This window comes from Anomaloglossus baeobatrachus (assembly GCF_048569485.1).
Source record: "Anomaloglossus baeobatrachus isolate aAnoBae1 chromosome 2 unlocalized genomic scaffold, aAnoBae1.hap1 SUPER_2_unloc_1, whole genome shotgun sequence".
NCBI lineage: Eukaryota > Metazoa > Chordata > Amphibia > Anura > Aromobatidae > Anomaloglossus > Anomaloglossus baeobatrachus.
The window spans coordinates 2,301,116-2,327,305 of record NW_027441779.1 but is presented as its reverse complement, the minus strand read 5'-3'; the positions used below and the strand labels follow the sequence as shown (position 1 = coordinate 2,327,305).

Here is a 26,190-nt window from a genome sequence, read left to right as displayed (position 1 = left end):
ACTCTTCGAGCCCCATGAAGGCCATCATTGAATCATCTGGTACTCCATCCTGTGAAGTAGCGGAGACAGATGCGTCAGTTCAGTAACTTGAGGTCCAAGATGGGACAGAGAGATCTGCCCTTGTTAGGGACCACAAAAGGTTTAAATAGAAATCGAAGAAACGTTCCTGAGAGGTAAATTAAATGAAACTGGACCAGAGGAAAGAATCGATGGCTATGAAGAAACCTGGGATAAGGAAACAATCTTTTGGGAGGACGAGATATGAGGAAGCAAGGGTGACACAGGTTGGAAAACTATTTTGTAGCTGTAGGAAATAACATACCCAACCCAAGGGCTATGGATAGCCCTCGCCCTGGAATAGAACGAGATGACTACCCACCCTGAAACGGTTCCCAGGTAGGGATGCTCCGTCATGCTGAAGAGAATATGTTGGATCTGGATGGCTTGGCCTGGTGCCTATGAGGACATCAAGAGGAAGCAGGCTTGAAGGATGGCCTTATTTATTCTCGGCGGATAGGAGACTTGTCCTGGCGATTGTTGTTTCTGGATGAAAATTGGAAAAATTAACGAAAAACAAACAATCATCACTTGATTGGGGGAAGGGGTGGGAGTAAGCATCTTGGTTTATATTGTGGAAGAGAGGTACTTTTAACCCCAGTGGTGTTCGAGATGATCTTGTCCAGTTTTTCTCTGAAAAGTTTGGATTCACATTCCATGTCTTCAACCATAAGATTCTGCGGATTGTGACAATATTGCTAGCCAAAAGGGCTATGCAAGCGGCAGCATCTAGTGAAGCCGTTAGGAGATATTTTCCTGCATGGGCAATCTGGTCCGCTAGGTCTGTCAGTTCAGAGGTGGGAACCCCAGACAGGATGACGTGGCGAAGGAGTATGGCCAAGCCATAAAATGACTTGGAAACCCATGCGGAGGTGAAGAAGGGACAGAGAGCCAATCCCACAGCCCCGAAGAGGGAAATTTTGCTAAAGTCTCAGTTTGCCTGTCGAATGGATACTTGTGAGAGGCTCCATCTGACAGAGAGAGAATAGTGTTGCTGGTGAGGTGGGAGACTGCAGGATCCACTGAAGAAGACTGCTCAAATTTGAAGACAATTGGATGCAAATGTGTATATAACTTCTACAGGTTTACATTTTTTGAAACGTTTATCAGGATGCTCCGATTCCCTGACGAAAATTTTGTTGAATTCTTCACGGTTAGCGAAAACTCAAGGAGGTTGCTTTAACTTCTTGAAAGGTATGGAGTGATCAGAGTGAGCTGATTTCGATTACTGACCATTAACATTGAGGGTCTGATTAACAGATAAAATCAGACTATCATATTTCAAAGAATAGAAATCTGTTTAGAGTTCAGATCAGAATCGGATCGGGGGGTCCAACTCCTGAGCCACTGGAGTGTCAGAGGAAGGAGAATGAGAAAAAAAGAGAATTTTGTTACTTACCGTAAATTCTTTTTCTTATAGTTCCGTATTGGGAGACCCAGACAATGGGGTGTATAGCTTCTGCCTCCGGAGGACACACAAAGTACTACACTCAAAAGTGTAGCTCCTCCCTCTGAGCTTATACACCCCCTGGAGAACCAGATCTAGCCAGTTTAGTGCAAAAGCTGAAGGAGAATAGCCACCTACAAGTAAAAACAGAGCAAGAACCGGAACAACCGGAGACTCTGTCCACGACAACAGCCGGTGATAACACGCGGAACAAGAAATTGCCAACAGGCAACAGGGAGCGTGCTGGGTCTCCCAATACGGAACTATAAGAAAAAGAATTTACGGTAAGTAACAAAATTCTCTTTTTCTTTATCGTTCCTATGGGAGACACAGACAATGGGACGTCTCAAAGCAGTCCATGGGTGGGAATAAACAGAAAAACTAAGACGTAGGCGGAGCCTAACTTCACAAATGGGCGACAGCCGCCTGAAGGATGCGTCTGCCCAAGCTCGCATCTGCCGAAGCATGAGCATGCACTTAGTAGTGCTTTAAAAAGGTATGTAGGCTAGTCCAAGTGGCAGCCTGACAGACTTGCTGAGCCGTAGCCTGGTGCCTGAAAGCCCAAGAGGCACCGACAGCTCTGGTGGAGTGTGCCTTGATCTCTGGCGGGGGAGGCACCTGAGAACACTGGTAGGCATCCGAAATGGTCGAACTAATCCAACGGGCTAAGGTCGGCTTAGAAGCAGAGAGGGCCTTACGCCGACCTGTGGTTAGCACAAAAAGAGAGGTGCACCGCCTAAGAGCAGCGGTGCGAGACACATAGATCCGGAGAGCACGCACCAGATCCAGAGTATGCAACGCTTTTTCAAAGCGATGAACAGGAGCCGGACAAAAGGAAGGTAGGGTAATGTCCTGGTTAAGGTGGAAAGGAGAGACCACCTTAGGAAGAAAGTCCGGAGTCGGACGGAGAACCACCTTGTCTTGATAAAAAAACAAAAAAGGTGACTCCGAAGAGAGCGCAGCCAAATCAGAGACTCCCCTGAGGGAAGTTATGGCCACTAGAAAGACCACTTTCTGTGAAAGACGAAACAAAGAAACCTCCCTAAGAGGCTCAAAAGGGGGTTTCTGCAAAACCGTGAGAACCAAATTGAGGTCCCAGGGATCCAAGGGCCGCCGGTAAGGCGGAATGATGTGAGACGCGCCCTGCAAGAAGGTGCGGACCTGAACCAGCCGGGCGATACGCCGCTGGAACAGCACTGACAGAGCCGAGACTTGTCCCTTGAGAGAGTTGAGGGACAGTCCCAGCTGCAGACCGGACTGTAGAAAGGACAGAAGGGTCTGCAAGGAAAAAGGCCAAGGAGAATGGCCAGAAGAGCGACACCAGGAGAGGAAAATTTTCCAAGTCCTGTGATAGATCTTGGCAGAGGAAGACTTACGGGCCCGAGTCATAGTGGAGATGACCTCAGGGGGGATACCAGAAGCCGTCAAGATCCAGGACTCAAGAGCCACACCGTCAATCTGAGAGCCGCAGAATTCTGGCGGAAAAACTGACCTTGTGAGAGAAGGTCTGGACGGTCCGGAAGATGCCACGGCACCTCTACGGACAGATGGAGCAGGTCTGGGTACTAAGCTCGCCTGGGCCAGTCTGGCGCAATGAGGATGACTCGACGGCCCTCCATTCTGATCTTGCGCAGAACTCTGGGCAAGAGAGCTAGAGGGGGAAACACGTAGGACAGACGAAACTGGGACCAGTCTTGAACCAGAGCGTCTGCGGCGAATGCCTGAGGATCGTGGGAGCGAGCCACGTAAACCGGAACCTTGTTGTTGTGACGGGATGCCATTAGGTCCACATCCGGAGTGCCCCACTTGCGGCAGATTGACTGAAACACTGCCGGATGCAGGGACCACTCGCCACTGTCCACGGTTTGACGGCTGAGATAATCTGCCTCCCAGTTTTCCACGCCTGGGATGTGGACTGCGGATATGGTGGACTTGGAGTCCTCCGCCCATTGAAGGATGCGTTGTACCTCCAACATTGCCAGGCGGCTGCGTGTCCCGCCTTGGTGATTGATGTAGGCAACCGCTGTCGCGTTGTCTGACTGGACTCGGATGGGCTCGGCTCTGGTTTCCAGCACATTGATCGAGAGGGCTGACTCGGACGGAGTCCAAGTGCCCTGCGCTCGGTGGTGGAGACATACCGCTCCCCAGCCGGATAGACTGGCATCCGTGGTGAGGATCACCCAGGACGGGGCCAGGAAGGAGCGCCCCTGAGACAGAGAGAGGGGCTGAAGCCACCACTGAAGAGAGCTCCTGGACTGTGGCGACAGAGCCACTAACCTGTGCAAGGAGGAAGGCCGCTTGTTCCAACAGCGGAGAATGTCCAGCTGCAGTGGACGCAGATGGAACTGGGCAAAGGGAACAGCCTCCATTGACGCCACCATCTGACCCAGCACCTGCATCAGGTGCCTGATGGAATAACGGCGGGGCCTCAGCAGAGAGCGCACCGCCAGTTGGAGGGACTGCTGTTTGATTAAGGGCAACTTCACAAGTGCCGGCAGAGTCTCGAACTGCATCCCTAGGTACATGAGCCTCTGGGTCGGAGTCAGAGTGGATTTGGGCAGATTGACAAGCCACCCGAATTGGGCTAGAGTGGCGAGAGTGAGCGAGACACTCCGCTGACAGTCTGCGCTGGATGAGGCCTTGACTAGAAGGTCGTCCAGGTAAGGAACCACTGCCAACCCCTGGAGGTGCAGAACCGCAACCACTGCTGCCATGACCTTGGTGAATACCCGAGGGGCCGTGGCTAACCCGAAGGGGAGAGCCACGAATTGGAAATGTTCCTCTGCGATTGCAAAACGTAGCCAACGCTGGTGTAAAACTGCAATTGGCACATGCAGATAGGCATCTCTGATGTCGATGGCTGCCAGGAAATCCCCTTGGGTCATTGAGGCAATGACTGACCGCAGAGACTCCATGCGAAAATGCCGCACCTGAACATGCTTGTTGAGAAGCTTGAGATCCAGGATGGGCCGAAAGGAACCGTCCTTTTTGGGGACTAGGAAGAGATTTGAGTAGAAACCTCTGAACCGTTCCCGGGCGGGAACCGGTACAATTACTCCATTGGCCTGCAAGGATGCCACGGCCTGAGAGAAGGCGGCGGCCTTGGAGCAGGGGGGAGTTGACAGAAAAAATCTGTTTGGCGGGCTGGAAGAGAAATCTATCCTGTAGCCGTGGGAGATGATATCCCGCACCCACTGATCGGAGACGTGTTGAAAACACACGTCGCCAAAGTGGGAGAGCCTGCCACCGACTAAGGACGTTGCTGGCACGGACAGATAGTCAAGAGGAGGCTGCCTTAGTGGCAGCAGCACCTGCGGTCTTCTGTGGACGCGCTTTTGTGCGCCAGTTGGATTTTTGGTCCTTGGCTGAGTTAGTGGACGAGGCCGAGGGCTTAGAGGACGACCAGTTGGAGGAACGAAAGGAACGAAACCTCGACTGATTCCTACCCTGGACAGGTTTCCTGATTTTGGTTTGTGGCATGGAAGTACTCTTCCCGCCAGTAGCTTCCTTAATAATTTCATCCAGCTGTTCACCGAACAGCCTGACCCAGCAAAAGGGAGTCCAGCAAGGTACTTCTTTGAAGAAGCCTCTGCCTTCCACTCTCGAAGCCACAAGATCCTGCGGATAGCGAGGGAATTAGCCGAAGCCACCGCAGTGCAGTGAGAAGCCTCCAGCATGGCAGACATGGCATAGGATGAAAAAAACTGAAGCTTGGGAAGTTAAGGTAACCATTTCGGGCATAGATTCCCTGGCGAGGGAATGCATCCCCTCCAGAGAAGCAGAGATGGCTTTGAGAGCCCACACTGCTGCAAAAGTCGGGGAGAACGAGGCCCCTGCCGCCTCATATACAGATTTGGCCAGAAGGTCAACCTGGCGGTCAGTGGAATCCTTAAGAGAGGTGCCATCAGCCACTGATACAACGGTCCGGGCTTAGAGTCTAGACACCGGGGGGTCTACCTTTGGTGAATGAGCCCACTCCTTGACCACCTCAGGTGGAAAGGGAAAACGGTCATCAGAACCACGCTTTGGGAAGCGTTTGTCAGGACAGGCCCTAGGCTTGGTCACAGCGGCCTGAAAACTGGAGTGGTTAAAGAACACTCTTTATCCTCTTAGGCGAGGTAAACTGGTGCTTTTCTGCCAGAGAAGGTTGTTCCTCTGATACTGGCGGTTTGAGATCCAGTACAGAATTAATGGACGCAATCAAATCACTAACATCTGAGTCACTTTCGGACAGATCAATGGGGCACATGGAGTTAGCCTCCGAGCCCCCTGTAAAGGCATCCTCCTCGTCCTGAGAGTCAGCTTCTGACACAGAGCCGCGGGACGAGGAAGGAGAGTGAGCCCTGCGTCTCCTGTTAGAAGGACGGAGTCTGGGACCAGATGATGAATTCTCTGTGAGCTCCGGTCCTGAGAGAGCCCTAGCAGCAGAGGCACCGTGTGAAGGGGGCTGATGCATGTTCAGCAAAGTCCTGGACAGAAGTCCCAAGGAGTCGGCAAAAGACTGGGAGATAGACCTAGAAAAGGATTCTACCCAACCCGGGGGTTCAGCCACAGGAGCCGGAGCAGCCTGAGAGACCACTGGGGATGCGATTCCAGGCTGAGGCATCGTCAGGTTAGAGCAGGCATCACAATGTGGATAGGTGCTCGGTTCAGGCAGTAGGAGCTTACATGCAGCGCAAACTGAATACAGCTTTGGAGCCTTGCTCCTCGTGTGAGACATGCTGCTGGAGTGGGGGCTCTGCCAGAATGACCCCCAGAGAGTATATACAGAGGTCCACAACCAGAGGTTGTGGCTTACCAGACCGCTGGAGCGGTGTTGTGTGCCCTCCAGATCCCGAAGCCCGGACCCCCAAGCACCTCAGCAGGGATGCTGCAGACCAGTGCTGATCGCAGGGAAAACGCTGAGAAAATGGCCGCCGGAGCGAAGATAGGGGGCGGGACTTACTCTGGGAGCGGGATCTGGAGGGCCATAGAGACTTACAGGGGAGGAGACATGTACTCAGTGAGGAGTGTCCCTCCTCTGTGCAGAACGGCCGCTGGGCGGAGCCGCGCTGTCCCTCTGCATGAATGACATGCGAGGGCAGTGAAACCGAAACTAGGCCTCCGGCGAAGCCGGGGCCTAAATTTGAGCGGTGCGGCCGGCGCGCAGGCACCATCGGCGCAGTTCTCAGGCGACAGCTGGAAATGTCATAAAACACACTCAGCACACTCTCCCACAACAATAAAGTACAGGGACCCCCAATATATAAACGTCTCAGGTACTTAGCTTGCTGAGACGCAGGGTTCCAAGTCCCTGGGGATAAGTGCTCCGGGTCCAGCAGAATCCTGAAGGCCTGCAGATGGAGACCGGTCTCCTGCCAAGCATGGAGAACCGTGCTGGCTCCCACTTCAAGCCAGAGCCCAGGAGGGATGGTGAAGGAGCACGGCATGTAAGGCTCCAGCCTTGGAAATCAACCTTAACAGCACCGCCGACACAGTGGGGTGAGAAGGGACATGCCGGGGGTCCAGACTTGGACCCGCTTTTCTTCAAACTCTTTCCAAAAATCAAAAATCAGATGAGAATGCATGTGTGGATGTATGCCTCCTGAACACAAAGCGATAAACTGGCTAGATCTGGTTCTCCAGGGGGTGTATAAGCTCAGAGGGAGGAGCTACACTTTTGAGTGTAGTACTTTGTGTGTCCTCCGGAGGCAGAAGCTATACACCCCATTGTCTGGGTCTCCCATAGGAACGATAAAGAAAGTCTGTTCTCCTGAAGGATGCCGAAGAAATGGAGGATCTGGATGAAGAATTAGTGTGAGCTCACTTCTTGGATCTCTTACGTGGTCTGCCAAGTCAGATTTGAGAAAGTGGTCACTTCAACTTGCTCTGGGAAGTGAGTGGAGTCCCCGTGGCAGTTGCAAGATTAGTCAGCTATTTCATGACCGAACCAAAAGCCTAGGATACGTTGGTTAGGTCAACGCCTGACTGGGAGAGACATGGCCCACTCAGGATGGCGCGTTCTCTGGGGAGGGTCAGATGTAGAGATGCTGGGGAAGGAACTGCCTCTAGGCGGCAGAGATTACCCTGATTCAGCAGTCTAGATCCCTGTAGAGCTATTAAATGTGCAGCTCTTGAGCCCGCTTCGTTCTCAGGGTGTCCCAATGTGAGACATACTATTACATTCTACATGGGGAATGGATAATGATGTGCCCATATTCAGGTGGGATATATCATAAATTTATGTACCTGCGGAGTAATGCTGGTTGCAGGCTCTGTTGCTTTGACTTTCGATGCTTCAGAATTACTGGAGTCGCTGAGAGACATCTGTCTGAAACTTTTGGAGGATAAACCTAAAAACCAGGACATGATATAATGACACTAATAGAGGAGTTTGTTTTAGTCTGTAAAACCGGATAAATTATATACACTAATCTCTATGTCAGCATACTTTTAATTGGCGAATGGCTTCGGAGAATCTTTGTGTTCTTTTCCGGTTCAGGAGCTGATGTTCGTCTCTGTTTTAACATGTGTAAGGGACTCTGAAAATTTAGAAAAAAGGATATAAGGTTACCAAAGGAACCATACACAAGTTCATATAGCCTCAGATGGTAAAATACGGAGCTGCTGCCAGTATTCAAGAAATAATAAGGGAAATTTATCATGATGGTCATTTATTAAAAGGTTAGTTTAGATTTTAACTGCATTTCCATTATTTGTGCTAGATTTATCAAAATATAGCACAATGTTTGAATAATTTGGTGCTTTTTTAAAGGGTTTGTCCCTACAACCCCTTCTCAATTACAATGATGTTCCTAGTAAAATAATAAAAGTGTGAGCAGTCGCAACTCTCACTTCCTCCGGGCATCTGATTTCTCCAAAGGAGAAGACAGTGAAGCCAGCGCTGATTGTTATGTCACGAGATCCTCGGGAGAGGCAGCAATGACATCACTGGAACAGCGTCAACATTGGAGGCAAGTACATGAGTTCTTATTTTCCTGGGAGAAAACATTGTGATTGAGAAGAGGTTGTTCAAGTAGCAGACAATCCCTATAAATATAACATTTCGTTCTAGAGAGATTTCTTCGGTTTCTACTACTTTTAACTAGTGGTCTGAGAATTGCGGCTTTTTAAAAGTTACTTACTACAGATTCTGATCTCTTCACTTGAGATGTAGGCGCTTCACTTATCTTCTTTCGGCTTTCCACTGTCTCGGCTTTCTTCCAAGTCTCTACCCGTACTTTTTCCATAAACTTGATTTCTTCTCTCAGTTCCCCATTTTCCTTTACTACGGTTTCTATCTGGTTTCGGAGACGTACGTGGGTAGTTAACCATTTTGTCTCCTTTTTCTTCAACTCCTCTTGTAAGTCTTTGACCTGTTGCTTTAAAGTCTTGAGAGATATATTAAAAATACACATTTTATATCTGAAAGTAGCACAGTGAAATTCTGGTAGAAAATTAACAAGTTAAAATATGTATTAAATATTTGGCTATATATTTGAAAGGGTGCCATGAAATCCTGCATTTCTCCAGAAGTGAAAATAAGATGCTACTTGCAGCTTTTCCTTTGATGACAGCTTCCTTTTGCGCTGGTGATAGCGTATTTTTCAGGTGGTCCGCAGAACAAAATTTTTCAAGTGGAAATTGCTTCAGGAAAGGATTTTGGGTACTCACTGTAAAATCTCTTACTTGGAGCCTTTATTGGGGGACACAGGAAACCATGGGTGTATGCTGTGTCCTACAGGCAGCAGCATACACCCATGGTTTCCTGTGTCCCCCAATGAAGTGATAGAAAAAAAACCCTGTTTTTGATATTTTTTTTAAATACAATTCTTTTTTTACAAGTTTTTCTTGAAGAGATTTTGAAAAAATTTGTTCCAGAAGAAATTTATTTTTAGACTTTTGATTGGGCAGTATCTAGTTTGGAGCGGATTCCATCAAGATCAGATTTAAAAAACAGACTTAAGGGTGCTTTACACGCTACGATATCGTTCATGTTTTATCGTCGGGGTCACGTTGTTAGTGATGCACATCCGGCGTCATTAACGGTATCGTAGCATGTGACACTTACCAGCGACCTTAAGCGTCCTCAAAAATGGTGAAAATCGTTCACCATGGAGAGGTCATCCCTAAACCAAAAATCAGTAATGGTTGATTATCGATGTGGTCCGTCGCTCCTGCGGCAGCACACATCGCTGTGTGTGACACCGCAGGAGCGAGGAACGTCTCCTTACCTGCCGCCGGCCACAATGCGGAAGGAGGAAGGGATGTTACGTCCCGCTCATCTCCGCCCCTCTGCTTTGATTGGCCGGCCGCTTAGTGACGTCGCGGTGACGTCGCTGTGATGCCGAACGTCCCTCCCCCTTGAGGGAGGGATTGTTCGGCGGTCACAGCGACGACGACGACCAGGTAAGTGCGTGTGACGCTGCCGCAGCAATAATGTTCGCTGCGGCAGCGATCACACGATATCGCACACACGACGGGGGCAGGCGCTTACACGCTCGATATCGCTAGCAATTGCTAGTGATTTCGTAGCGTGTAAAGTCCGCTTTAGGCTATGTGTGCATACTCCAGCATGTCCCTTTTTTTCCTCAGGTACCTGCGGGTTTGCCATTGATAATGGTTAAAAACTGCAGGGACAAAACCGGGGAAAATCCGCCGCAAAACCACATGTGGATTTTGGGTGCTCTCTTTTTGCTGCAGGTGCGGAATTCTGCCAGAGGGAGCAGATTTTGCTTAAGAAACTAATATACCCAGTGCGCACAGACCCTTATAGTTATCATTATGAATTGTAATAAAAAGACTTAAAAGTCATATGAATAAAATGAGAACTGTTCTGCCCTAACCTGGATTTCTTCACGTTCTTTCTTGTCTGGTATCGCTCGTGCGGCACTTGCGTGCTTCTCAAACACTTTGCGCTCTTTTTGTAGTTTTTTTATTTCTTCTTTTTTGTATTCTTCAATCCTGGACAGTTCTTTTGCCTTTTGCTGTTCAAAATCTGCAACTTCTTTCCTGTTAAAATAAATCACAAAAGTTGATACAAATTAAAAAAATATATATATCTCTAACGATTCAGGTTTTTGCTATGCGATCTCAGACCATCATAATGTAGTGGCTCAAACCCCGATTCTTGCAAGATATCACTTATTGGGCTGTTTTACTGTTTCAATAAAATTAGTGTTTTATCAGCAGGCAATTTTCAGTATGGGACAAGCTGCCACGTGCCGCATAGTCCAACCACATCCCCACCATTGATTAGCAGTCTTTCTGTCAATATACATTGTACACAGAGAAAGCGGTGGTGTGGGTGGGGATTAGAAATCTTACAGGAAGGAGCTGATGTAGGTGTGACCAATATTAATATAAGGAACCTGCTGACAAATGATAACCCTAGAGATCCGTTATAATATTTAATACTTAAGGTACATATGAGAATTATTGATTCCCCTGCCCGGCAGACCTATTGTTTCTGGTGTGAATTTTGTTTTCCGACAAATTTCTATATTTGTGGATGGGTTTTTGCAAAAACAAGTTAAAAAAATTTGTCAAACTGTCTTAAAGGGAGGAGTGGAAAAAAACAGCAGCTACTCAGGAGATCCAAAAAACCTTCTTTATTGCAAAAACTGAGTATATAAAAACATAGTGCAATTTTAAAATGTAGACTACGTCTACGCGTTTCAGGCCCTAAAAACCTGTCCCTTAACCCCTTCACGACCGCGGGCCGTAAAATTCCGTCCTATTTTAACGTGACTTAACGACCAGGGACGTAATTTTACGGCCTAAACTTCATTTGATTGCCGTGGCCATAGCAACGGCTTTCAAATGATGTCCCCTGCTGTTTCTTACAGCAGGGGACCTTTGCTTGACCCCAGGGGGGGCGGCATCGCCACCCCCTATCGACGATCGATGTGATTGGCTGTTCAAATCTGAACCGCCAACCACATCGATCGCACTAATTTCGGCAAAAATAATGCCCGAATTAGTGCGATCCTGTGAGATCCAGCTATGAGATGCCGCAGCTGCAGCAGCATATCATAGGTGGACCTCAAACATGCCGCCCCCAGCCCCTGCAGCACTGATTGGAGCGATCGTGCTATGACGCGCAATCGCTCCAATCAGTGTGCAGTGGGGCGGTCTGATCTGCCGGTGGCCGCCCTCCCCAGGCCTGTGCTGGCCTGTGAGCCCTCCCCCAACATGTCTGCAGCGTGGAGTGGCTGGTACTTTTGGTACCACGCCACCGCTGCTGCTGCCGCCGCCGCCTCTGATGTCTCCGCCGCTGCAGCTCTAATGGTAAGTATTCCGCTCCCTGCGCGCTCCCGTGAAGGCCCCTGCGCGCTCCCGTGAAGGCCCCTGCGCGCTCCCGTGAAGGCCCCTGCCCGTGCCCCCCCCGATCTGCCCCCCTACGCCCCGATCTGCCCCCCCCCGGCATCCCGATCTGCTACCACCGCTGCTGCTGCAAAGTGAGTACTGTGCTCACTTTGCAGCCCGTGCGCGCTCCCGTGGTGCCCCTGCGCGCTGCCGTGATAGCCCCTGCCGTGCCCCCCCCGCGATCTGCTCCCCCCACCCCCCCCCCATCCCGATCTGCTCCCCCCGCTTTCTGACTGCCTCCCCCATTATCTCTGTTCTGCTTCTGCAGCTCCCTCTCCGGTCTCCCCCTCTGCTCTACCCCCTCCCCCCTCTGCTCTCAGCCCCCCCTCTGCTCTCAGCCCCCCCTCTGCTCTCAGCCCCCCCTCTGCTCTCAGCCCCCCTCTGCTCTCAGCCCCCCCTCTGCTCTCAGCCCCCCTGCCCCCCTCTGCTCTCCCCCGACGTCCTCTTACCTGTCTTCACCGGCCTGATCACATCTGCGTCCATCGCTGGGTCCTTCCTGGGCATTCTGCTGATCTGCCTGCTGCTCCTGTAAAGCTGTCCATCTCTCTGCCATCTGTTCCTCTGCAGCTCTTCTGGTCAGTGATCCTCCTGCTAGTCCTGTGGGTACTGTGAGTATAACTTTTTTTTTTTTTTTCCGTATCCCCTGTCCATTTTTACACCTCATCCGTCCGTGCGTCCCGCCAAGCGCTGATCAGGGATGCAGATAACGGATCTGCATCCCTGCTCAATTTTTGGCGTGACTTTTTTTTCCGTATCCCCGACGCTTTTTGTATCGCATCCGTCCGTGCGTCCCGCCAAGCGCTGATCAGGGATGCAGATAACGGATCGGCATCCCTGCTCAATTTTTGGCGTGACTTTTTTTTCCGTATCCCCGACGCTTTTTGTATCGCATCCGTCCGTGCGTCCCGCCAAGCGCTGATTAGGGATGCAGATAACGGATCGGCATCCCTGCTCAATTTTTGGCGTGACTTTTTTCCGTATTCACGACGCTTTTTGTATCGCATCCGTCCGTGCGTCCCGCCGAGCGCTGATTAGGGATGCAGATAACGGATCGGCATCCCTGCTCAATTTTTGGCGTGACTTTTCCGTATTTGCGACGCTTTTTGTATCGCATCCGTCCGTGCGTCCCGCCAAGCGCTGATCAGGGATGCACATAACGTATCTGCATCCATGGTCAATTTTTGGCGTGACTTTTTTTTTTACGTATCCCCGACGCTTTTTTTTATCGCATCCGACCGTGCGTCCTGCAGCGGCCGATCAGTGCACTGCGTCTGTGCGTTTGAAAAGTCAAATGGCGCTCCTTCTCTTCTGAGCCCCGCCATGCGCTCAAACAATTACTTTCCACCACATGTGAGGTATCTGCGTACTCAGGAGAAAATGCACAATACGTTTTATGGTGCATTTTTTCCTGTTACCCTTGTGAAAAAAGAGAATTTTGTTTACTTACCGTAAATTCTTTTTCTTATAGTTCCGACATGGGAGACCCAGACCATGGGGTGTATAGCTAGCAACCTCCGGAGGACACACAAAGCACTACACTCAAACGTGTAGCTCCTCCCTCCGGGCTATATACACCCCCTGGATGACAATCTACCCAGTTCAGTGCAAAAGCTGAAGGAGGACATCCACCCATAAGTAGAGATAGAGTAAAACTCGGCAAAACCAGCACTCTGTCTACTAACAACAGCCGTGAAGCACACGGAACAAAAAAACTGCCAACAGGCAACAGGGAGGGAGCTGGGTCTCCCATGTCGGAACTATAAGAAAAAGAATTTACGGTAAGTAAACAAAATTCTCTTTTTCTTTATCGTTCCTTTATGGGAGACCCAGACCATGGGACGTTCCAAAGCAGTCCATGGGTGGGAAATAAACGAAACGGAGAAGTAGGCAAAACCTAACTTCACAAATGGGCGACAGCCGCCTGAAGAATGCGTCTGCCCAAGCTCGCATCTGCCGAAGCATGAGCATGCACTTGGTAGTGCTTAGAAAAAGTGTGCAGACTGGACCAAGTGGCAGCCTGACACACTTGCTGAGCCGTAGCCTGGTGCCTGAAAGCCCAGGAGGCACCGACAGCTCTGGTCGAGTGCGCCTTAATCCCCGACGGGGGAGGCACCTGAGAAGATTGGTAGGCATCGGCGATAGCCGACCTAACCCAACGAGCCAAGGTCGGTTTAGACGCCGAAAGGCCCTTGCGCTGACCCGTGGTTAGCACAAAAAGTGAGGTGCACCGCCGAAAAACGGCGGTGCGAGACACATAGATTCGGAGCGCCCGCACCAAATCTAAGGTGTGCAACGCCTTCTCAAAGCGATGCACAGGGGCCGGACAAAAAGAGGGCAATGAAATGTCCTGGTTAAGGTGGAAGGAAGACACCACCTTAGGGAGAAAGTCCGGAGTCGGACGAAGAACCACCTTGTCTTGGTGAAACACCAAAAAGGGGGATTCCGAAGAAAGCGCAGCCAAATCAGAAACTCTCCTGAGAGAAGTTATGGCTACTAGAAAGACAACTTTCTGTGAAAGTCTAGACAAAGGAACCTCCCTGAGAGGCTCAAAAGGGGGTTTCTGTAAGGCCGTGAGGACCAAATTAAGGTCCCAGGGATCCAAGGGTCGTCGGTAAGGAGGAATGATGTGAGATGCGCCCTGCATGAAGGTGCGCACCTGAGCCAGTCGGGCGATACGCCGCTGGAACAATACCGACAAAGCCGACACCTGTCCCTTAAGGGAATTGAGGGACAGACCCAACTGTAGACCCGACTGTAGAAAAGACAGGATGGTCGGCAAGGTGAACGGCCAAGGAGCATGGCCGGAAGAGCGACACCAGGACAGGAAAATTTTCCAAGTCCTGTGGTAAATCTTAGCCGAGGAAGACTTCCGAGCCTGAGTCATGGTGGAGATGACCTCAGAGGGAATGCCTGAAGCCGTCAGGATCCAGGACTCAAGAGCCACGCCGTCAATCTGAGAGCCGCAGAATTCTGGCGGAAGAACGGACCTTGAGAGAGAAGGTCTGGGCGGTCCGGAAGATGCCACGGCACCCCTACGGACAGGCGGAGCAGGTCTGGGTACCAGGCTCGCCTGGGCCAGTCCGGAGCAATGAGTATTACTCGACGGCCCTCCATTCGGATCTTGCGCAGAACCCTGGGCAATAGCGCTAGAGGGGGAAACACATAGGCCAGACTGAACTGAGACCAATCCTGAACCAGTGCGTCTGCTGCGAAGGCTTGAGGATCGTGGGAGCGAGCCACGTAAACCGGAACCTTCTTGTTGTGCCGGGAAGCCATTAGATCTACTTCCGGAGTGCCCCACTAGCGGCAAATTGACCTGAACACTGACGGATGCAGTGCCCACTCGCCGCCGTCCACGGTTTGACGGCTGAGATAATCGGCCTCCCAGTTTTCCACGCCTGGGATGTGGACTGCGGATATGGTGGACTTTGAGTCCTCCGTCCACTGGAGGATTCGCTGGACCTCCAACATCGCCAGACGGCTGTGAGTTCCGCCCTGGTGATTGATGTAGGCAACCGCTGTCGCGTTGTCCGACTGAACCCGAATGTGCTTGCCCGCCAATAGGTGGTGAAAGTCTAGGAGAGCTAGAAACACGGCTCTGATCTCCAGCACATTGATCGGGAGGGCTGATTCGGACGGAGTCCAAGTGCCCTGTGCTCGGTGATGGAGAAACACCGCTCCCCAGCCGGAGAGACTGGCATCCGTGGTGAGGATCACCCAGGACGGAGTCAGGAAGGACCGTCCCTGTGAAAGGGAGAGGGGCTGAAGCCACCACTGAAGGGAGTTCCTGGCCTGTGATGACAGAGCCACCAGCCTGTCCAAAGAAGAGATCCGCTTGTCCCAACAGCGGAGAATGTCCAGCTGCAAGGGACGCAGATGGAACTGGGCAAAGGGAACCGCTTCCATGGACGCCACCATCTGACCCAGCACCTGCATGAGGTGTCTGATGGAATGACGGCGGTGCCTCAGCAGAGAGCGCACTGCCACACGAAGGGACTGCTGTTTGACTAAGGGCAACTTGACAAGTGCCGGCAGAGTCTCGAATTGCATCCCTAGGTACAAAAGTACCTGGGTCGGGGTCAGAGTCGACTTGGGGAGGTTGACAAGCCACCCGAATTGGACTAGAGTGGCGAGAGTGAGCGAGACACTCCGCTGACAGTCTACACTGGATGAGGCCTTGACTAGAAGGTCGTCCAGGTAAGGAATCACTGCCAACCCCTGGAGGTGCAGGACCGCAACCACTGCTGCCATGACCTTGGTGAACACTCGGGGGGCCGTGGCTAAGCCAAAGGGAAGAGCCACGAACTGGAAATGTTCCTCTCCGATCGCAAAGCGTAGCCAGCGCTGGTGTGAAACCGCAATAGGCACATGCAGAAAGGCATCTCTGATGTCGATGGATGCCAGAAAATCTCCCTGGGTCATTGAGGCAATGACCGATCTTAGAGATTCCATGCGAAAGTGCCGCACCTGAACATGCTTGTTGAGAAGCTTGAGGTCCAGGATGGGCCGGGAGGAACCGTCCTTTTTGGGAACTAGAAAGAGGTTTGAGTAGAAACCTCTGAACCGTTCCCGGGCTGGGACCGGAACAATTACACCGTTGGTCTGCAGGGATGCCACGGCCTGAGAGAAGGCGGCGGCTTTGGAGCAGGGGGGGGTGGACAGAAAAAATCTGTTTGGCGGGCTGGAGGAAAAAGGTATCCTGTAGCCGTGGGTGATGATATCCCGCACCCACTGATCGGAGACGTGTTGCAACCACACGTCGCCAAAGTGGGAGAGCCTGCCCCCGACCAAGGACGTTGCTGGCGCGGCCAGATAGTCACGAGGAGGCTGCCTTGGTGGCAGCGGCTCCTCCGGTCTTTTGAGGACGCGGCTTTGCGCGCCAGTTGGATTTGCGATCCTTGGCGGTAGTGGACGAGACTGTGGGCTTAGAGGATGACCAGTTAGAGGAACGAAAGGAACGAAACCTCGATTGGTTCCTGCCCTGGGTAGGTTTCTTGGCTTTAGCTTGTGGCAAGGAAGTACTCTTCCCGCCAGTAGCTTCCTTAATTATGTCATCCAGCTGTTCCCCAAACAGCCGTGACCCGGTAAAAGGGAGACTCGCAAGGTACTTCTTAGAGGAAGCGTCCGCTTTCCACTCTCGAAGCCACAAGATCCTGCGGATCGCGAGGGAGTTAGCGGAAGCCACTGCCGTGCGGTGAGAAGCCTCCAGGACGGCAGACATGGCGTAGGATGCAAAAGCCGAAGCTCGGGAAGTTAAGGCATCCATCTCAGGAATAGAGTCCCTGGAAAGGGAATGAATCTCCGCCAGAGAGGCAGAGATAGCCTTAAGAGCCCACACCGCCGCAAAAGACGGAGAGAAGGAGGCTCCTGCCGCCTCAAATACAGACTTGGCCAGAAGGTCAACCTGGCGGTCAGTGGGATCCTTAAGAGAAGTGCCGTCGGCCACCGCAACTACTGTGCGGGCTGAGATTCTGGACACTGGAGGGTCCACCTTTGGGGACTGGGCCCAGTCCTTAACCACCTCCGGTGGAAACGGGAAACGGTCATCTGAACTACGTTTCGGAAAACGTTTGTCAGGACAGGCCCTAGGCTTGTTAACAGTGGTCTGAAAGCTGGAGTGGTTAAAAAACATACTCCTAGGTTTCTTAGGAGAGGTAAACTGGTGTACCTCTACCAGAGAGGGTTGATCCTCTGACTCCTGTGGGTTGAGGTTCAGTACGGAGTTAATGGACGCAATCAAGTCACTAACGTCCGCATCACCCTCAGACAAATCAATGGGGTACATAGAGGCAGCGTCTGAGCCCACAGTAAAGGAATCCTCCTCGCCCTGCACCTCGGCTTGTGAATCAGAGCCGTGGGACGAGGAAGGAGAAGGGTCCGTGCGTCTCCGTTTAGGGGGACGGGGTCCTAGGACATGCTCTGAGGGCTCTGCAGAGCTCGGAGCCGCAGAGACACCCTGAGAGGGAGGCTGATGCATAGACAGCAGCGTCTGGGACAGCTGCCCCATGGAATCGGCAAACGACTTGGAAAGAGCCTGTGAAAAGGATGCTACCCAAGCCGGGGGTTCAGCCACCGGGACCGAAGCAGCCTGAGGGACCCCTGAGGAGGCTCCAGGCTGAGACACAACCATATTAGCACAGTTATCACAATGTGGGTACGTGCTAGGCTCTGGCAGAATTAGCTTGCAAGCAGTGCATATAGCATACATGTTTGCAGCCTTGCTCCTAGTGACAGACATGCTGCTGTGGAGGAAGCTCTGCAGCCAAAACACACTCCTGTAGAAAGCCTGAGTGTATAAAAATCCACAACCATAGGTTGTGGCTTACCAGCCCTGCTCTCTGTGTCCTCCGGATTTCACCGCTCCCCTGTAAAGTGACAGCCTTCCAAAAAGTATGCAGCTGCAGCATCCAGCGCTTCTCAGTGATAAAAACGCTGATAAAATGGCGCTGGGAGAAGGAGGGGGGGCGTGTATAAGCCCAGGAGCGGGAAAACAGAAGCACAGAGATACAGGGGGGTAGACAGGGGAGGGGACATCTCCTTAGAGAGGAGTGCCCTCCCCTCTGCTGGCCGGGCGGTGGGCGGCGCTGTATGCAAAACATACAGCAGAAGCCAAAAACGAAACTAGGCCCAAACTGAAGCCGGGGCCTAGATTTTAAAGTGCGGCCGACGAGCAGGCACCGTCGGCGCGGTTCTCATGGGAAATTCCCAGAACCGGCCGAAATTAACAGTAACGCTAAAGCACATACTGCCCCCATAATAAAAGCACCCGGGACCCCTGAAAAAACGTCTCAATACTTAGCTTTGAGACGCAGGGCCATGTCCCTGAGTGGGGTTAACGCTCCTTCCAGCAGGGACCAGACAGGGCTGCGGATGGAGCCGGCCTCCTGCAAGCAGAGAGGACCGTGGAGGCTCCCACTTCAAACAGAGCCTCGACAGAGGATGCGAAGGAGCACGGCATGTGAAGGCTCCAGCCTTATGAAGATCAACCTTAACAGCACCCCGCAGAGTGGAGCGTGAAGGGACATGCCGGGAGTCCAGACTGGACCCGCTTTTCTTCCAAATCTTTAAAAAAATTAAAATAAAATTGAAAAAAATATGAGGAAATAAAAGTGTGTGTATCCTCCTGAAACACAAAGCGTTGAACTGGGTAGATTGTCATCCAGGGGGTGTATATAGCCCGGAGGGAGGAGCTACACGTTTGAGTGTAGTGCTTTGTGTGTCCTCCGGAGGTCGCTAGCTATACACCCCATGGTCTGGGTCTCCCATAAAGGAACGATAAAGAAAAAAAAGCTACCTAGTTGAAGCAACCGTTTTGTGGTATAAAAAAAAAAAATTCTTTTCACGGCTCAACGCTATAAACTTCTGTGAAGCCCCCAGGTGTTCAAAGTGCTCACCAAACATCTAGAAAAAATATTTGAGGGCTCTAGTTTCCAAAATGGTGTCACTTGTGGGGGAGCTCCACTGTTTAGGCACCATAGGGGGTCTCCAAACGTGACATGGCGTCCGCTAATGATTCCAACCAATTTTGCTGTCAAATGGCGCTCCTTCTCTTCTTAGCCCCGCCATGCGCCCAAACAATTACTTTCCACCACATATGAGGTATCTGCGTACTCAGGAGAAAATGCACAATACATTTTATGGTGCATTTTTTCCTGATAGCCTTGTGAAAAAAAAAGCTACCTAGTTGAAGCAACCGTTTTGTGGTAAAAAAAATTTTTTTTCTTTTCACGGCTCAACGCTATAAACTTCTGTGAAGCCCCCAGGTGTTCAAAGTGCTCACCAAACATCTAGAAAAATTATTTGAGGGCTCTAGTTTCCAAAATGGTGTCACTTGTGGGGGAGCTCCACTGTTTAGGCACCATAGGGGGTCTCCAAACGTGACATGGTGTCCGCTAATGATTCCAACCAATTTTGCTGTCAAATGGCGCTCCTTCTCTTCTGAGCCCCGCCATGCGCCCAAACAATTACTTTCCACCACATATGAGGTATCTGCGTACTCAGGAGAAAATGCACAATACATTTTATGGTGCATTTTTTCCTGATAGCCTTGTGAAAAAAAAAGCTACCTAGTTGAAGCAACCGTTTTGTGGTAAAAAAAATTTTTTTTCTTTTCACGGCTCAACGCTATAAACTTCTGTGAAGCCCCCAGGTGTTCAAAGTGCTCACCAAACATCTAGAAAAATTATTTGAGGGCTCTAGTTTCCAAAATGGTGTCACTTGTGGGGGAGCTCCACTGTTTAGGCACCATAGGGGGTCTCCAAACGTGACATGGTGTCCGCTAATGATTCCAACCAATTTTGCTGTCAAATGGCGCTCCTTCTCTTCTGAGCCCCGCCATGCGCCCAAACAATTACTTTCCACCACATATGAGGTATCTGCGTACTCAGGAGAAAATGCACAATACATTTTATGGTGCATTTTTTCCTGTTACCCTTGTGAAAAAAAAAAGCTACCTAGTTGAAGCAACCGTTTTGTGGTAAAAAAAAATTTTTTTCTTTTCACGGCTCAACGCTATAAACTTTTGTGAAGCACCTGGAGGTTCAAAGTGCTCACCAAACATCTAGAAAAATTATTTGAGGCCTCTAGTTTCCAAAATGGGGTCACTTGTGGGGGAGCTCCATTGTTTAGGCACCTCAGGGGGTCTTCAAACCCGACATGGCGTCCGCTAACAGGTGCAGCTAATTTTGCACTCAAAAATTCAAATGGCGCTCCTTGCCTTCCGAGCACTGCTGTGTGTCCAAACATTTGATTTCCACCACATATGAGGTATCTGCGTACTCAGGAGAAAATGCACAATACATTTTATGGTGCATTTTTTCCTGTTACCCTTGTGAAAAAAAAAAGCTACCTAGTTGAAGCAACCGTTTTGTGGTAAAAAAAAATTTTTTTCTTTTCACGGCTCAACGCTATAAACTTTTGTGAAGCACCTGGAGGTTCAAAGTGCTCACCAAACATCTAGAAAAATTATTTGAGGCCTCTAGTTTCCAAAATGGGGTCACTTGTGGGGGAGCTCCATTGTTTAGGCACCTCAGGGGGTCTTCAAACCCGACATGGCGTCCGCTAATGAGTGCAGCTAATTTTGCGTTCAAAAATTCAAATGGCGCTCCTTCCCTTCCGAGCTCTGCCGTGCGCCCAAACAATTGATTTTTACCACATATGGGGTATCAGCGTACTCAGGAGAACATGCACAATAAATTGTAGGGTGCACTTTCTCTTTTCTCCCTTGTAAAAATGAAAATTTTATGGCTAAAGTAACATTTTTGTGTTAAAAAGTAAAATTTTCATTTTTTCCTTCCACATTGCTTTGGTTCCTGTGAAGCACCTAAAGGGTTAATAATCTTATTGGATGTGGTTTTGAGCAGTGTGAGGGGTGTAGTTTTTAGAATGGGGTCACTTTTGGGTATTTTCTGTCACCTCGGCCTCTCAAAGTCACTTCAAATGTGATGTGGTCCCTAAAAAAATTATTTTGTAAATTTTGTTGGAAAAATGAGAATTTGCTGATGACCTTTGACCCCTTCTAACTTCCTAACGGAAAAAAAATTTGTTTCGAAAATTGCGCTGATGTAAAGTAGACAAGTGGGAAATGTTATTTAGTAACTATTTTGTGTGACATATCTCTCAGATTTATGGGCATAAATTTTCAAAGTTTGAAATTTGCGAAATTTTCAAAATTTTCGCCAAATTTCCTAAATTTTCACAAATAAACGCAAAAAATATCGGCCTAAATTTACCACTGACATGAAGCACAATATGTCACGAAAAAACAATCTCAGAATCGCCAGGATCCGTTGAAGCGTTCCAGAGTTATAACCTGTCAAAGTGACACTGGTCAGAATTGCAAAAAATGGCCCGGTCATTAGGGTGTTTTAGTGGCCGGGGGTGAAGGGGTTAAATCATGCTTAGTCATGGTTAAGGGCCAAGTTTTTCAGATTGGTAATGAGAAGTGGACAGCCCCTGTAAATAAAATTTGTTTGGACAGTGCAATGAATCATGATGCAGTAACAAACCTAAGAGTTTCTAGAGTTTTTTCTTTGTCTTCACGAAGTCTTGCTAGGGAAGCATTTTCCATCTTAAACCTTTCAATTTCCGTTTCTAATTCAACAAGCTTTTCCTTTAAAAGTTGAGATCGTACAGCGTCTAATGGAAAATAATAAGTATATTATACGTTTTCAGACATGTAGCGCAAATATGGAGAGAAAAGGGTTAATAGACCGTGCTGCCGTAGAAAGGAGGATCCATGTAAAAGGAATGATTTTATTTTTCTAAGCGTTTCAAGCCTTATAGCTTCTTTCTTAGGACAAATCATATATAAAAGTTGTAAGACAAAGCAGAATTCTATTAATTGTAAGGAATGAAACCTAAGCTGACAATACAATGATGGAGATCAGAATTGAAAATAAGGAATTTAATGAAAAGCATCAAGAATATTTCCCATAACAGCCAGTCTAGTCATTTCTTAGATGTTAAATAATGAAAACAATCATTTTAATGACAATTAGTTGAGAAAATACTCCTCAATGTTAAAACTTTACTTGGCCTCCCCAATATTCAAATATTTTGTCCTGCTTTCCTTCATTCAATAATGCACTTCTATCTACACATGCAACATCTGTGGCACTGTGCTGTGTGATAAAACTGCACGTTTTAGAGTGGCCTTTTATTCTGGCCAGTCTAAGGCGCACCTGTGCTGTCTAATCAGTATCTTGACATGCTGCACCTGTGAGGTGGATGGCTTATCTCAGCAAAGGAGACGTGCTCACTAAGGCCGATTTCACACAGCCGGCTTTTCGCCGATTTGGCCGATGCGGCGCACATTAGTACACTGTATACAGTACACTGGCAGCGCAACAAGCGCCGGTCACATGCTGTCATGTGACCGCAGCATGTGACCCGGAAGTTGCAGTGCTGCCACTGTACTGTATCATACTGTACTGGCGTGCGTTTTGAGTTAAGAAGTGTTGCATTTATATTTTTGTTCAGTGTAGAAACCGCCTTGGATATGAATAGCTCGGGAATGGTGCAAAATTTTCCATAAACGGATATTAGGATATTATTTTCTCTTATAGGACCTGTTGAAGACTGATATACTAACTAATGATCCAGAGGCCAGGTCATCAATATCAGGAAGATGGCAGTTTGGCACCCATCACCCGAACAATCAGCCATTCTCTGCTTCAGGAGCAGCAAACTGCAGTTCCGAAATTATATATTTTTTACATCCATTCACAGCCGAAGCAGATAGTGACCGATTAGTGGGGGTAGCAGGTATCAGATCCTCAGCACTCGGATACTGATGACCTATCATCAGTATGTCTTAATATTTTAGTCCTGGAAATCCCCTTTAAATTTACAAACTTCATAAGAAACCTGTCACCTTCAATATATAGTAATACTAAAATTAGATCACACGTTCTTACCTTGACCTTCTTGAGTTGATTCAGGTTTGACTACACTTGGTCCATCAGGTTTTCCTTTGGGCTTTAGAGCAGGAAACAGCTTCATCATGAATTCTGAAGCCGGCGGAGTGTCTGGTGTACTAATAGTTCCAGCTTTAAGTTGGTCCCCATTTTTTGATGCCACTTTCCTTGTGATGGCTTTGTCCAGGACATCTGTATGAACGTTACTAGTGTATTCAGATGGGATAAACTGCTTAGTAGTAAAATTACTTTCATACACACCCTCCAAACTTTGCACATTTCCAAGGTCATCCCAAGTCCGTTCATCATCAAACACTATTTGACTTGAGTCAGAGGATGAAGAATCATCATCACCTTTACTGTCTTCTGCCAGTAGGGTTTTCTCCTTACTGCCATTACCTTCTCCATCTGACAAGTCTAGATCGAAATCCCTGCCCTTACTGTCTCTATGAAGCTTTTTAGAAGGACCCTCAAGTTGGTCAATATTAGGGCCCTCATCCTTCATGCTGCCTTCACTGTCTACATCTTCATTTTCACTGGAAAGAGAGTTATTATGTTCATCCCCTGAAGATGCGTAGTCTCCTTCACTTGAAACCGGGTCAGAAGTGTGAGATTTTTTCATTTCATTACCAGTCCTTTGTAACGCGGAAGAGTTTTTTCCAGTCCGATCGGGAAGTACATTAGGAGCATTTTTTGACAATGACCCTTGCACCTCCATTTTTTGATACATCTTTTCACCACTTGTAGTCCTTACAGAATTTCCTGCCTTTTCTGCAGATTTAACTGGAGTAGATGATAACCTGCGGCTGTCAGTTTGAAAATTCTGATCAAGTAGTTTTTGGACAAAGGAAGAGTTGCTGGAAAAGGAGAGATCCTCTGCAGCTTGCTCGAGAAGCAAAAACTCACCTAATTCATAATGTTCCTTCTGCTTCTCTTTCTCCCAATTTACCCCACGTTTCTGGAAGGATGTTTCGAAGGACATCTCTGCAGTGTCGACCTTTTTTGTGTCACTATCATGTAACTTATTGCCCGGTTTGCTTGCTTCAGTTGACTTTGTGCTATCCACATTTTCTTTATCAAGTTCTAGCATACCCTTTCTTTCTAAAGTAACAGAACGCCTCCCACTTAAAGTAGTTTTCTCTCCCGACTGACCTTGTGCTATAACCGAGGGCACACTATGCTTTATGTTATGGTTTTTAAGGATGGCTTTTTTCTGTATTGCATTATTCTTCTCTCCTGAAGTTAAAGTTGTCTGATCTTTGCTCAATGAAGCAATTTTCCTTTGAGCATGAACTTTCTCCACTTTCTGAGGAACGGTGACTTCTGAGACCTTCTGAAGATTTGCTTTTTCTTTAGGTTTGATTTGTTTTTTAGGTGCATTTTTAAATCTAGCAATCCCCTCGCCTCTTCGAAGGAAGGGTCTTTTAATAGCAGGCTTACTCTTTGATTGTTCATCAATGGCCTTAAGCAGAAGAGAAAGCAAAATAATATAGGTTCTCAGATAAAACTTAATAATAATAAACTAATGGATGAACATGACACAGACAGTAAAACAAAAAATAAAAACTTAAACTGCTCACTGTCAAGGATGTACTTAAAAGGAAATCTGACAGCAGGTTTTTGCTATGTAAGTTAAAGACATCATGCTGCAAGGGTTGAAACAGAGAATTTAGGGATGCCTATTTTGTAAAGGTCTAATCTGTTGTTTTCCTGGAATGTTTGTTTAAGCAGCAGGACACAAGATGGACTTATTACTCGCACTACAATGTCACGCAAAAGGCAGTACGGCATACCCCCTCCTCTGATTCTACATTAACAGTGAGGTGTTAGTCTCTATAGAGAACCTGGTGTGGGCGGGGACAGCTTTCACAGCTCTGCTACATGGTGTAATCTAAAAATTCTGATTCTGTCAGACCGGCTGAACAAAGTAATGTAAGTGATACATCATTGGATTCAGGATCTCTTTGTTTACATCATGCTGCTCTGAAATGAGGTAGCAAAAACCTGCTGACAGATTCCCTTTAATGTCATGATGCATGCAATGTGTCAACCGGCAATAAATAAACAAAACAAGAAAGCCTGTGGAGACACCATCACATGTTTCTCAACGCTGGCAGGAAACTAGCCAGGTCTTTCACCGGGAAGGAACACCCACGGGAAGGGCAGTCTCCAGTCAAGGAGACCACCTATGCCAAACATGGTATCCATCCGCAGACAGCTGTTTCGGGGTACTCTGGATGGATACCATGTTTGGCATAGGTGGTCTCCTTGACTGGCGACTGCCCTTCCCGTGGTTGTTCCTTCCCGGTGAAAGACCTGGCTAGTTTCCTGCCAGCATTGAGAAACATGTGATGGTGTCTCCGCAGGCTTTCTTGTTTTGAATATTTCCCAGGGGGCATTGCTCTAGAATCACTGCGTTGAGAAACACTTGATGGTGTCTCCACGGTGTTGGATGTTGATCTCCCTAAGGTCAACCATCCTTGCTTATGTAACCGGCAATAAATAGACATCAAACTATCTTCTCTTGTGTAACCATCAGTAACTCCAGGGAAGATACAGGAACGTTTTTTTTCACATAATCAGACCTCTTTCTAGTCAGAAAGAATTTGTGTGTTTCTGTTCAGTACATGACAAACTAACTGTGCAAATAACTATAATGGGGACAATCAAAATTGATCTAAGTGATAGATTGTTGGACTCAGGATCTCGTTGCCTACATCATGCCGCTCTGAGGACGGAGCAAAAACCTGCTGACATATTCCCTTTAATTGCCCACAAGCACAATTCAGCAAGCTGCTGCAGAACTATATATGTCATCAGTTCTAGAGAATATTTGAAGATAAGTGTATATAGACATAAGCCAGAAATATACAGTTTATATACGGTATATATTTTTACAATTTATTTTTAGGAGGCACGTTG

The 26,190-nt window shown here is 48.6% G+C and overlaps 1 protein-coding gene across 1 annotated transcript in view; it reads right to left on the bottom strand.

Moving 5' to 3' along the window:
- The window catches only part of CPAP (centrosome assembly and centriole elongation protein), a 127,627-nt gene that overhangs the window by 56,458 nt on the left and 44,979 nt on the right, over positions 1-26,190 (bottom strand). The window contains exons 7-12 of the mRNA XM_075331314.1: positions 23,269-24,730; positions 21,859-21,988; positions 10,330-10,495; positions 8,629-8,874; positions 7,935-8,025; positions 7,733-7,836 (exon numbers count right to left, since the gene is read on the bottom strand). Coding sequence (XP_075187429.1) covers positions 7,733-7,836; positions 7,935-8,025; positions 8,629-8,874; positions 10,330-10,495; positions 21,859-21,988; positions 23,269-24,730 — 2,199 coding nt within the window. The remainder of the gene's footprint in view (positions 1-7,732; positions 7,837-7,934; positions 8,026-8,628; positions 8,875-10,329; positions 10,496-21,858; positions 21,989-23,268; positions 24,731-26,190) is intronic.